General features: G+C 46.2%; 1 protein-coding gene and 1 pseudogene across 2 annotated transcripts in view; one reads left to right on the forward strand and one right to left on the reverse strand.

Annotated features, from left to right (window-relative positions):
- Positions 1-2,778, reverse strand: part of FGF9 (fibroblast growth factor 9) — a 31,391-nt gene extending 28,613 nt beyond the window's left edge. The window contains exon 1 of the mRNA XM_017886302.1: positions 1,666-2,778. Within this exon, the coding sequence (XP_017741791.1) occupies positions 1,666-1,942 (277 nt within the window). The 5' untranslated portion in view covers positions 1,943-2,778. The remainder of the gene's footprint in view (positions 1-1,665) is intronic.
- A 7,855-nt stretch (positions 2,779-10,633) lies between these two features.
- LOC108538055 (ferritin heavy chain pseudogene) lies at positions 10,634-11,289 on the forward strand (annotated as a pseudogene). The gene has a single exon (XR_001887989.1). The product of XR_001887989.1 is annotated as a ferritin heavy chain pseudogene (transcript).
- The last annotated feature ends 2,625 nt before the right edge of the window (positions 11,290-13,914 follow it).

Here is a 13,914-nt window from a genome sequence, read left to right on the forward strand (position 1 = left end):
GAGCGGGCACCTGCCGGCCGCGAGCGCGGGAGGGCTGGAGCTCCGGCAGCCTGGCACACCTAGGTCGGCCGCCCACGCCGCTCGCCTCGGCCGGCGCGGCCCCGACATCCTGCGGGTGGCCGCCGCAGCCCCGGACACACTCGCTCGCCCACCCAGGGCCGCCCACTGCCTGTTGTTCTGGTATCGAACGCTAGGCAGGGTGGCAGCCCTTAAAGAGGCCAGATGGAAACAGCACTTTACTTAGTAAAGTTTAGTCTTCTCTTTGCAACAACCAGAATCTACCTTTACGTCTGGGGTGGGGAGGGGATAGTTATATTTCAACTGAATAATTGCAAAGCGAAGAGCTATAACTTTTTTTTTTTTTTAAGCAGCGAGAGGAGACGGCCAGAGCAATTTCACACTACTAGGCTCAGCTGTGGGCTTAGGCTCAGGGGTGAGCACGAGGAGCAAATCCTGGGCCTCGTGGATCTGGGACCATACCCAGCCCAGGCCTGAATCCTCCTCACCTTCTGGCATCATCCGCAGCCGCACGAAGCTAAACATACAGTTTACATTGTGTTCAACATCTGGCACTAAAGCATGAGGAAGAAAAATCACCACAGGACTTTATTTTTTACGACCTAGTTTAAGTGTTGTCAGGTGGGTTCACTCAGAAGTTAACTCCAACAGTCTAGTTGCCCAAACTGGCGCTTACTTTTTTTCTTTTTTAAGTAAGGAAAAAACTCAAGAGTACACCCAATTATGACTGTTGGTTGACTTCGTGCTGTTGGGCTCAGGGTGCCCAGGCAAGCACGTGTGTGCAGGCATAAAGTGGGCAGAGCCACCAGCCCTCGAGTCTGCAGCCCTCAGTGCTGAGTCACAAATACCCTCCGCTGAAAAATGAAATCCTCGGAATGCCCTTTAAAATTAGCTCGCAGCGTTTGCACGCGCGCGCACACTCACACCAGAGAGCCACGCAGGAGACACACAGGGCTGCACACTACGGAAATTTAAAAGCAGAGGTTGTCACTTGATAGCTGGAAGGACAAAAACCCCTGAGCGTCCTGCCTCTTCCCAAGTCATTTACCCCAAGCCTCTGCCTAAAATATGACTTTAGTCCTCTCAACAGGACAATCCGTCAGCAACCTTCGCCTATGGGGCTTTCAGACCCCCACAGGGGGGAATAAACAATGCGCTTAATATACAATTCAAGCAGTATACTCATTAGAGGAAAGCGGGAAAGGAAAAAAAACACCTTAATTTGGGCACAAGATACCCACTGCCTTCAAGAAACTGCATTAAGTTCTTAGGAGTTAATGATTAAAGCTTTAAACTCGTGCAATCAGTCCATTCAAAAGAAACTTCCTAAACCCGTGTATCTGATGCAAAAGAACTGGAAACTTGTATTATATTCATAAATTATGCCCCCCTTTAAATTAAAAGTAGGGGGCCTTTCAGGGTATACTTGCATCAGTGCCAGCGGCAGATCTGCAATTCCGGAGGCATTTTTTTTTTTTTTTTTTTTTTTTTTTTTTCTGAGCTGGCAAGACAGAGAGAGAGAGATACAGAGAAAGAGGGGAGGAGGGGAGAACCCTTCCCACGTCCCCCACCCGGCCACCACCTTCTTGGTAGTTACAATTTCAACATGTCATCTCATGGACACTAAAGGGTTAATAGTATACCTACCAAATCGGCTGTGGTCTTTCCTGGTTCCCTGGATAGTACCATTGGGGAAGATTTCTAAGTGAAATCCAGTCCTGCAGTATAGCTGCCTCCGCCTGAGAATCCCCTTTAAATGATCCAAGTCCGTGACTGCGGGTCCCCTGGGGAGCCCCCCTGCTTCGGACTGACCCAGGTGGTCACTTAACAAAACCGGGCTGTCCACCGGCAACACGGGCACATTCCCAAACGGCACCGCATCCTGCACACCGAAATAGTTCCCAACTTCACCTAAGGGAGCCATCAGAGGACTCGGCTTTTGGAGCACAAGAATAAACAATAATGATGGTGTCAACCAAGGAGATATTAGGCGAGGTATATCCAACTCCCCTCCCTTACTGCAGTTGCAGAGAGAGAAAAAAAAAAGGTTCTTTTCTTCAATCCATTAAATGCATAAATAAAAGTAATCTGCTGTTTCACTGGCACAGGTTCAAGGTCAAACCACTGATAGTCTAAGAAACCACCACTTTATACTCACACACTGACATACTGATAAACATATCTATGTATCTCTATAGACAGATCCCCAGCTCTTAGCAGGCAGGAAGGTCTTCATCCCATCCGACCGTAATAAGGAAAAAAAATCCGTAGTTTCTCCATTTGGTTTGAGATCAGAATGACCATAGCAACTTAAATGCCTAGGCGTTATTATAGGGATTTTTAAGATGCACGGGCTACGTCAGAATTTACGGATCCTGACTCCAGGAAGGCATGCGCTGTTTTTACTCTCTAACCGACTCTGCAGACATCAGCATGAATCCTTCAAGGGGAAAAAAAAAATCTCACGTTGGTGGCGGCGACAAATCTCCCCTCCCGGTCCCCCCTCCAAAAAATGATAATAATAATAAAACAAAAAGAAGAAGAAACTTTAGGCGTCCAAAGCTAGTATCCAGGATTCTCCAGAGGTTCGGCAGATGTCCATTGGCTTAGAACGGGTGGCGAGCGGCGAGCGAGGAGAGCCGCGTCCGGGAGCTCGCGTGCCGCCCAGGCTGCCGCGAACAGGTGTTGCCGCGCCGGCTCGCGGAGCGTTGTAGCCGGGCGGAGCGCTCCTCCTGCGCAGCCCCCGCCGGCGCGCAGAGTGGCGCAGGCAGCGGCATTGGGCTGGGTTTAAGGTAGCGCCGCGGCCGCCCGGGCTCCCCGCGGTCCTAGCGCCCGGCCTGCTGCCCGCGCCGCTCTGCGGCAGGCGAGGTGCGGCGCGCCAGAGCGCAGGACTTCCTCGGGAGGCAGTCGAGGAGCCCTGGCTTTACAAAGAAAAGCAAATGAAAGATGCACTGTGAGAGGCGGGAGGAAGAAACACTGAATCTCCCGAGACGCAAAAGTTCTCCTGCAGAATAGAAGCCGGTAACCTAACATCTAGCTGGCTACATTGATGGAGGGTCAGGGTGAAACTGGGAAACTAGTTTTCACGTGGGCTCTGTAACCTTGCGTTGTATTATAGAATATGACTGAGTTGAGAGAGTCGGAGGGAAGGGGAGTTGATTTAATGGGCTTGCATGGCCATGGCAGTTTCTCTTCCATTCTTTGGCCACACACACAGAAGCGCAAACTATGTTGCAAGTGAGACCAGCCCCTCTTCCCGGTCACACACACACACACACGCAGATGTGGCCACCGTTTTGGTTTTGTTTGGAGCGTTCTGCTGGGCATCTTTGGGTTGGGGCTATGTTTAGGTCCCGCCCCGCTGCTCCGGTCCCGACGGCCGCAAAGCAGTCGGCAGGGGGGCGCCAGAGAACCTTCTCTGTCCCCGACTTCGACTCGGGCGCGCGTCTTCGGGAGTCTGGGTGGAGGGGAGCGCTCCAGTGGGCTTCCTCTCGCCCCAAACCTCGCTGCTTAGGACGAGCCGCGCCATCCCAAGCCCTGCATCGGCTCGGAGAAGCGAAAGGCGAGTGTCTCACTCCACCGTCCGCAGCCCGCCGCGGAGCTGGGAGGGCCGGGCACTGGATGCTTGCTGGGCGCCCGGGGGCCGCAGCCGCTCCTTCTTGCTCTGCTCCGCGGGGCCGCACGTGGAAGCCTGAGCTCCGTTGCGCGGGCTCGGGTTTCTGCTAGCCGCCGGAGGCCTTCGCGCCCAGCGGGAGTCAGGGACAAAGAAACCCTCCTCCGGGGGCCGCCAGGGGCCCTGCCGGACCCGCCCGAGAGACTGGAGGCGGCGCGCTCTGCACCCGGACAGCCTGCCTGCGCCCGGATCTCCAGTGGCGGCGGGCGCGGAGTGCGGCGCCCCCCAACACACACACACACTCTCGCCCACAGCCCTCCCGCGGGGCCCCCCTTCCCTCCCCCTGCTCCTCTTTGTTCACATTGTCTTAGAAACGGCCCGACTCTCGGGTCAAGATGGTGAAAGTTGCCGAGACTTGAGCGCAGCTCCAGACTGCGGGGCGTGCAACTGAGAAGCAAAGTCGAAAGCAGAGACTGAACCCCTGCGGTGGGGAAGCGAATCAAAACCTCTTTATGGGGGAGAAGTCGGATCCGCCTTAGTAGTCAGCTAAAGGCTGGAGATGCAGAACTGGGGTTGGCCCTACTCCGGACGGGAGGGCTTCGCCTGAAGACGAAACGGAGCGATGAATTTGCAGATTTCGGGGGCGCTGGAGGTGCCAGCGACCTGGAGCGACCTTCCCCTGCCCTCCGGGGAGGAAGGCGTGCTCCGGCCCGGGCGAGGAGGAAGGAGAGAAGAGCGAGGTGGTCCTCCCCTCTTCCTTTCCCACCCCCCTTTGCCGCAGTCCAGGGTCATTGGGTGTCCGGGGCTGACTCTGTGCGTCTTGCTTACGTGTTTCTGAAGCATGAGAGCCCTGCCCCGTGGTATTTACAGCAGTCACATCCGCGGTGGTACAGAGCGGGCTTTAACGTTAACTGCTCGGCAGCAAATACAAGAAGCTGGGTAGGAAGTGTCACTTCTCCTAAACCACCCGAGTCGCTCGCATTAATCTCCCAGGCAGCCAGCAGCGATGGGTACAGCAGGGGCGTTCCTCGACCGGTTGGGTACAATACGCCGGGATGGTTACTTAGTGGGGGAAAAAACGATGGAAGAAACAGAGACAGGCCCAGAGAGAGACAGGGAGACGCTTCATAAGAAGAGAAACGAACAGCACGTGGACATTGGACATTTCCAGTGAAGACAAGACTGGGACCATTTCCACCAGCTGTCTCCAGCCACATTCTTTCGGTCTGAATTTAGATTGTCATCCAATGAGCAAAGACCATTTCCGCTTCCGAATCCTGCAGCGTGTGACTGTCGCTTTAAAAAGCGTTGCAGCAGTGGGAGAGAGGGCGAAGTAGCTGATGGAGCACTTTCCCAGGTTGAGCAGCCTCCCCCACTGCAGTTGGCTTGATCCACATTTCATCCGCATCCCTAACTCCAGCTGCAAGAAGCTTTTGCTGCTCCCTCTGCCCTTTGCTTTCCCCGTCAGATTTCTCTTCCTTGGTTTTGCTGGTTGGTTTGGTCTGGTTGTTTTTCTTATTATAGTAAGAGAAACAATGTGCTTCCTTGTACTGGCCACATCACATTTTGTCTGTACTCACTCCACAAGCTAGGCCTGACATCCTCAAGGTTCCTTCACAGCTCTGGCAAAACCATGAGCTCTCATGTCCAGGACTATGAGTATGTTTTACAAGTCTTCTTCAGTGAGTATGCAGATGTTAGTATTCAAAGAAGACTGAGGCCTTGCCTTCTAGAGACACGTGGTGTAATTGGGTTAATAACTCCTGCCTGGAAAGACTGGTTAGGAGTAAAAGGAAAAAAAAAATGCACACAAAACAAGCAGCACATAATAGACCCTCAAGACATAGTCGCTATCATTACACTATTCCTTATATAGTTCCCCCATGGATTATTACCCCCATGGGGGTATTCAGCAAACACTGTTATTGATTTTAATCCCAAAGCTCCCTGAGGCTCTCTCTTCTCAAAACGTTTTAACTCCTCTTACTTTCCTTTCTTGCCCTTCCCTGTGTTTTCTATCATGTTTGTCATCTGTCTTTTCTGTTGTCAATTTAGTACTTAGGCCCAAATGGGAATAAATGACAAGAGGGCTATGAACAGGAATGAGCACTAGAATGGGAGTCCGCAAATCTGAAACACATCATCTGACCCTCTGCCTACTCCCTGTTTGGCTATGGGCCCTCTCCTCACGGGTCCCAGCTCTGCTAGGAAGACTGGTTCGTGTAGGTTAAAGTGGCCTATCGGCTATAAAGTCCCATGCAAATTGGAAGTGGCCCTTTGGAAAAGGTCCACCTTCCCCGCTTTGTTCATTAGTTTGTCTTCCTTCAGTTTCCCTGGACCCCAGATACAAATCAGTACAGAGTCATTTCATTCCTTCTCTACAATAAAGCTGTCACTGGGCCTCTGCCCTTCCATCTGTATCCTTCCTTCTCCTCCTCCCCACCCCACCACCCTTCATTCTACTTACAGGCTTTTGTTTAGGAGCTGTAATGAGCATGGGATGGAGGGCAGTGGTTTGGGAAGGCTGAAGTCTGTTTCCAGTGTGACCCAGGAACTGGGTGTGAGCTTCATGGTGAGAGGATAGAACCCTCGCAGCCACCATTTGTTGGCCGCTTACTGTGTCTCCAACACGCTGCTAAGTGCTTTTGTGTTTCATCTTCTTAATATTGAAAACTGTCCCATGAGGTATTACGTTATCCCATATTACAGATGAGGAAACTGTGGCTTACAGAAATTAAGTAGCATGCCTATTGCCTCAGTGCTAATGAATGGTGGAGTCAAGTTCATAGACGTCAGAGCTTCACTGTGTAACACTGCCCTCAATTATAACAGGCATATACTTTTAAATTTTTTAATAGTATGTCTTCTCAAAATACACAGAAATAAATGATAGTAATATATACTTGTATATATCAACAACCAGTTACACTGAGTGTATATAAACAACAACTAGTTAGAAGACAAAATGAAGGAAGGAAAAGACCCCCAGTTACAATATGTTTTTTGAAAAGGAAAGTGAAGGAAGGAAGGAAGGAAAGGAGAGAGAAGATCCCTAGGCATAGAATTAACAAGAAGCAGCAGCTGGGTAGGAAGTGTCACTTCCTATCTATATGAAGATCTATGTGAAGAAAAAAATTTTATTTTTGAGATGAGGTATCTCTATGTTGCTCAGGCTGGTCTCTAATTCTTGGGCTCAAGAGATCCTCCCACCTTGGCCTCCCAAAGTGCTGGGATTACAGGCATGAGTCACTGCTCCCGAACAAGAAATACATATGTATGTTTTTTTGGTTTTGTTTGTTTGTTTGTTTGGAGACAGAGTCTCACTCTGTCGCTCAGGCTGAAGTGCAGTGGCCCGATCTCGGCTCACTGCAACCTCCGCCTCCAGAGTTCAAGTGATTCTCCTGTCTCAGCCTCCCAAGTAGCTAGGATTACAGGCATGTGCCACCACGCCTGGCTAATTTTTGTATTTTTAGTAGAGATGGGGTTTGGCTGTGTTGGCCAGGCTGGTCTTGAACTCCTAACCTCAGGTGATCCACCAGCCTTGGCCTCCTAAAGTTCTGGGATTACAGGCGTAAGCCGCCGCGCCCATCCTGACCAAGAAATATTTTAAGATATTTCTTGGAATACAAAAGATGCCCTGAACAAATTGAAAGGCATATCATATTCTTAGATAGAAAAATTCTATTTCATAAATATATAATCCTTCCTAAATTAATCTAAAACAATAACAATAAAATGTCATATTGTTTAAATTAGATACACTGATGCTACAGGTGATATGGAAAATAAAATTGACAAGAAATTTTTTTTAACAAGAGAAATTAAGGGGTAACTAGGCATACAATATTTTAAAATATTTTAAAGCTATAATAATTAGAACAGAGTATCATATGAATTATTTATATTAGCCTATGAATAAACAGATAAAGCAAGAACAGAATAGAAATTATAAAGATAGATCCAAATACATATTAGAATTTTATATATGATCATCAACTAATGGGGAAAATAATGAACTATGAGTAAATGGTTTTGAAACAACAGAATAAACAAATAACACAAGCAGTATTTACTGTTCATACTTTACATGAGGATAAAACCCAAATGCAAATATTTTAAATGTAAAAAATAAAACTATAACAAGTCCTAAAGGAAGCAATGGAAGAATTTCCTTATGATCTGAATTGTGAAGGCCTTTTTAAATGTATCATAGAATCCAAGTGCCTAAAAGAGAATATTGATAAATGCAACCACACACAAAACATTTTTTAACTGCATGGGAGAAAAACGAATTCAAAAGATAAATGATGAAATGGAAAATGCATCTCATATAAATGACTCATTTTCTAATATAAAAAGCTAGCTGGCATGATGGCTCATGGCTGTAGTCCCAACACTTTAGGAGGCAGAGGCATGAGGATCACTTGAGGCCAGGAGTTTGAGGCCAGCCTGGGCAGCATAGCAAGACCCTGTCTCTACAAAAACTTAAAGAATTAGCTGGGTGTGGTGGCACACACCTGTAGTCCCAGCCACTTGGGAGGCTGAGGTGGGAGGATTTCTTGAGCCCAGGAGGTCAAGGCTGCAATGAGCTGTGATCATGCCACTGCACTCCAGTTTGAGTGATAGAGGGAGACCGTATCTCAAATATATATGTGTGTATGTATCTGTGTCTGTGCGTGTGTGAGTGCATAAATTATTTTTATATGTGCATTCATCTGACCCTCTTTATATAAAGCTCCTACAAATCAATAAGAAAAGTTAGTGTCTGATCCAACATGTTAAGTGCTTGGAAGTCATCATTCCCATGCATACAAGGAAGAAGCTGAATAAACTGAAAATCAAGAATGCTTCTTAGATCCGTCAAGAATTAAGGTCATAGGAAAACTGCTGCCCTGAAAACTGGAAAGGCAGACAGGCAGATACAGAGAATCACAGCTTACTAGAGCAGAAACAGAAGAGTAGGAGCCCACAGCTGGAGCTGGTATCAGTAGGAACACTTCAAACTGTAATTGCTGGAGGCTCATTGCGACAAGCTTGAAAGTTAAGAATTCATCGAAAAACTCTCCTATGAATTTTCTTACAGGAATCCCCACACTTTCCTGAGTTTTACCTTCAGGAACCCTACCAGGTTCTCCCTGTGAAGATCTGAGAAAAATCCTCTTCTACTTCCCTCAAGAAGAGGGGAAAAGTGACTATTTCGAAATATGCCCAGGGTTCTCTCTTCTTAGCAAGGCCTGCCCTCAAGGAAAACTATTTGAGCAGACCCTAACCAACCTGGGGAAGGGGAAATACACAACTCCAGCCCCTTCTAGCCTTAAATGTGGAGATAGAGAAATACCCAGCCCAGGCTCACTAACAGACTGCGCCCTAATCATAGTAATCTAGAACACATCTCCTCCAAACCTTATCACTACATCACTACAGCTAAACTACACTACACTAGAACTAAAAGAACTGCAAGACTCAGACACTAGGAATCTCTAGGGAATCCCAAAGACAACAGGGCAGACTGCAACAAGGACATCAGAGGACATATTAGCCTCTGACACCTACAGTTACAGCAAAGAGTAAATACAGCCTAACCCCTAGCCTGGTAAATACAAAACCTCACACTAAACGCCTATCTACCTCAGTCACTTTTATTCAATATATTATGTCTAGCTTTCAACAAAAAATTACAAGACATGCTAAAAGGCAAAAAAGTACAGTCTGAAGAGACAAAACAAGCAAGAACTAGACTCAAAAATGAGAACAGAGATTTTGGAATTATCACACTGAAAACTTAACAATGATTAATTTGCTAAAGTCTCTAATGGAAAAAGTGGACAATATGCAAGAATAGGTAGGGAAGGTCAACAGAGAGATGGAAACTAAAGAATCTAAAAGAAGTGGTAGAAATCGAAATGACTATGACAGAAATGAAGAATGCCTTTGATGAGATTGTCGGTAAACTGGACAAAGCTGAAGAAGTGATGAGGTGATTAGGGAGCTTGAAGATATGTCAACAGAAACTTCTCAAGCTAAAATCCAAAGACTTTTTTAAAGATTGAAAAAATAGATCAGAATATGAAAGAACTGTGATATAATTATAAAAAGTATAAATATTCTAATGAGTATGCCAGAAAGAAAAGAAAAATAAATGGAAGAAAATTGGAAGTAATGATAGTTGAGAATTTTTCCAAAGTAATTATAGACTACAAACCATCAGCTAGGAAGCTCAGTGACCACTAAGCAGGATGAATACGAAAAAAAGCAGGGTGAATATATACACCCGGGCATATATTCAAACTGCAGACAGTCAAAAATAGAATATCTTGAAAGAAGCTAAGGTGGAGCGGGGGGGTGGGGGACACCTTTACTATTGCTATGGTTTGGATGTGGTTTGTCTCCACCAAAACTCATGTTGAAATTTCATTGCCAATGTCAACAGTATTGAGAGGTAATAGGGCCTTTAAGAGGTGAGTCACAGGGACTTCGCCCTCACCAAGGGATTAACGCAGTTCTCATGGAACTGGGTTAGTTCTCTCAAGAGTAGGTTGTTATAAAGTGGGTTGGCCCACTTCGTCTTTCTCTTTGCATGCACCTGCCTCCCCCTTCACTTCTCCACCATGTATGATGTAGCGTGTGGCCCACACCAGAAGGTGACCAAATTTAGCTGCCCAACCTCCAAAATTATAAACTAAACGTTTTCCTTTGTAAAGTACTCAGTCTGTGGTATTCTGCTACAGCAACAGAAAATGAACTAAGACAGAAAATTGGTAACAACATTGGGGTTGATGCTGTAACAAATGCCTGGAAACGTGAAAGCAGCTCTAGAACCAGGTAATGGGTAGTGTCTAGAATTTGAAGGAGTCAGCTAGAAAGACCCTATACTGTAGCAGAGCATTGAGGGAGATTCTAGTGAGGGATGGGAAGAAAACAACGACTAGGGAAAGTCTGGAACTTCTTAGAGATTACTTAAGTGGTTGTGACCAGAATTCTGATAGAAGTATGGACAGTTCCTTAGCCTCCGCCATGACGACCGCGTCCACCTCGCAGGTGCGCCAGAACTACCACCAGGACTCAGAGGCCGCCATCAACCGCCAGATCAACCTGGAGCTCTACGCTTCCTACGTTTACCTGTCCATGTCTTACTACTTTGACCGCGATGATGTGGCTTTGAAGAACTTTGCCAAATACTTTCTTCACCAATCTCATGAGGAAAGGGAACATGCCGAAAAACTGATGAAGCTGCAGAACCAACGAGGTGGCCATATCTTCCTTCAGGATATCAAGAAACCAGACTATGACGACTGGGAGAGCGGGCTGAAGAGCGGGCTGAATGTGATGGGAAGTGTGCCTTTTACATTTGATAGATAATGAATAAAAAAATGTGAAAATCAAAGTCCACTAACTGGAACTGCCACAAACTGGCGAATGGACAAAAATGACCCCCATTTTGTTGGTGGACTTCATTGAGAACTAACATTACCTGAAATGAGCCAGGTGAAAGCCATCAAAGAATTGGGTTGACCACGTGACCAACCTTGCGCAAGAATTGGAAGCACCCGAAATCCCTGGCTTGGCAGAGTATCTCTTTGACCAAGCACAACACCCTGGGAGACAGTGATAATGAAAGCCTAAGCCTCAGGCGTAGATATTTCCCCAAGAGCCCATGAGGTGACTTCCCTGGTCACCAAGGCAGTGGCATGCATGGTTTGGGGTTTCTTTTTCCTTTTCTATAAGGTTGTACCAAAAACATCCACTTAAGTTCTCTGATTTGTACCATTCCTTCAAATAAAGAAATTTGGTACCCAGGAAAAAAAAAAAAAAAGTATGGACAGGAAGAACCATTCTGATGAGTGCTCAGATGGAAATGAGGAACAACTATTGGAACCTGGAATAAAGGCGTCCTTGTTATTCAGTTGCAAAGAACTTGGCTGCATTGTGTTTATGCCCTAGGGCTTTATGGAAGGCGGAATTTAAGAGAGACAACTAGAATACCTGGTGGAGGAAAAAGCTAAGCAGGAAAGTGCTCAAGACCCTGCATGGTTACTTCTGGCCACTTACAGTGAGTTACAGGAGCAGCAGGAAGCAGAGTGGAAAGATTTGGAAAATTCACAGTGTGGCCATGTAGGGAGAAAAAGTCAGTACAAAGATGCAGCCAGACAATTGTTTGCTACAGAGATTAGCACAGACAGAAAGAAGCCAGGTTTTGTTCATCAGGACAATGGACGAATGGTCCTGAAGGCATTATAAAGATCTTGGAGGCTGCTCCTCTCATCACAGACTCAGAACCTTAGGGCCTTGAGGGCACCTAATCACTTCTAGACAGCCTTGCTGCCTAAGGCCACCTCCAGACTCCCGTTCCCCACATCCCAGGGAAGCAGTCCTTGCTTCCCACGTGACCTCAGGTGCAATTCGGGCCACTGCTCAAGAGGGCACACACCATAAGCCTTGGTGGTGTCCATGTGGTGCTAACCCTGCAGGTGTGCAGAATAGAAGAGCTTTGGAGGCATGGTTTTCTCCACCTAGATCTCAAAGGATGTCACAGAAAGCCCACGGGACCAGCAGAAACTTGCCACAGAGGTAGAGCTGCCACAGAGTCCCCACCATGTCAATGCCTAGTGGAACCATGGGAGTGGGGCTGCCACTGGGACCCCGGAACTGTTGAGCCACCAGCAGCATGCAACACCTGCCTGAGATAGTTAGAGGCGCTGGGAGAATGGCCACATAGTCTGTACCCAGCAGTCTGCCTGAAGCCTCAGGCGTTTACCCCAACCTGTGTGTCCAAGAGGTGACATATGGTGTGAACGACTATTCTGGAGCTTTAAAAATTTCATGTCTTCCCTGCTGGATTTGGGGCTTGCTTGGGGCCTGTTACTCCCTTCTTCCTGCCTACCTCTTCCTTTTACAATGGGAATGCCTGTCTCACCATTATAGTTTGGAAGTAGATAATTTGTTTAGATTTTACAGGCTCATAGCTGGAAGCAGTTTGCCTTAGTCTCAGATGAGACTTTGGACTTTTGAGTTAATGCTGGAACACATTAAGATTTATGGTACTACTGAGATGGAATGATTGTATTTTGCACGTGAGAAGTATGTGAGTTTTGGGGGTCTAGGGGCAGAATACTATGGTTGTGGTTTTTCCCCTCTAAAATTAATGCTGAAATTAAATCCCCAATATAACAGTACTGAGAGGTCATGGAGCCGTTAAGAGGTGTTTGAGTCATGGGGGCTCTGCCCTCATGAAGGGATTAATGCAGTTCTCAAAAGACTGCATTAGTTCATTCAAGAGCAGGTTGTTACAAAGCAGGTCAGTTGGCTTCATCTTTCTCTTTGCATGCACCCATGGTCTGCCACGTTATTACACAGCATGAAGCCCTCATCAGAGACTGACCAGATCTAGATGCCCAATCTTGGACCTCCCAGCCTCCAGAATCATGAGCTAAATAAACCTATTTTGTTTATAAATTACTCCGTCTCAGGTATTCTGTTATAGCAACAGAAAGTGGACCCCTACATAAGAACAAGGGTAAGAATTACATCAGACTTATCTTCAGAAACCATGCAAGCAAGAAGAGAGTGGAATGAAATATTTATAGTGTTGAAAGAAAAATATATCAACAATAGAATAGAATAATCAGTTTACAGAAAAGGAAATGCAAACGTTTCTTAGACATTAACAACTATGCTTAACTCTGTTCATAATAAAAGAAATGCAAAATAAAATCATGTCAGTATACCATTTTTAGCCTGTAAATTTGACAAATATTAAAAAGCTATATAAAACAATGTGTGTTAGAGTTTGGGAAATCAGGCACTCTCATGTATTACTAATGGAGATTAAATTGACACAGTCTTTATGAAGGGGCACTTTGGTAAAATCTGTTAAAATTCCAGGTACATGGACCCTTGGACTCAGCAATTTCTCTTCTAGAATTTACCTTATATATGTCTATGCATGCATGTGCTGAAGATTCCACACTGTGACACTCTATGCAGTAGTGAAAGATTGCAAACAGCTGTGTGTCCATCCAGAATGACTAAGTGAATTACAGTAAACCTATAAAATAGAATCTAATGTAGCTTGTTAAAAGAAAAAACAGGGAAGCTTTTTGGATACTGGTAGGCACTAATTGTCAAAGAATATTAAGGAAAAAAATACAATCCAGAACAGTGTATATGGCATGCCTCATTTGTGTCCTAAGGAGAAACCTTTTATATTTACACATATCAGTAATATCTCCAGAAATATATACAAGAAACAATTACAACAGCATTGGCTACCCTTGGAAAAGAAA

Source organism: Rhinopithecus bieti, unplaced genomic scaffold, assembly GCF_001698545.2.
Source record: "Rhinopithecus bieti isolate Rb0 unplaced genomic scaffold, ASM169854v2 scaffold_1014, whole genome shotgun sequence".
NCBI classification, from domain to species: domain Eukaryota; kingdom Metazoa; phylum Chordata; class Mammalia; order Primates; family Cercopithecidae; genus Rhinopithecus; species Rhinopithecus bieti.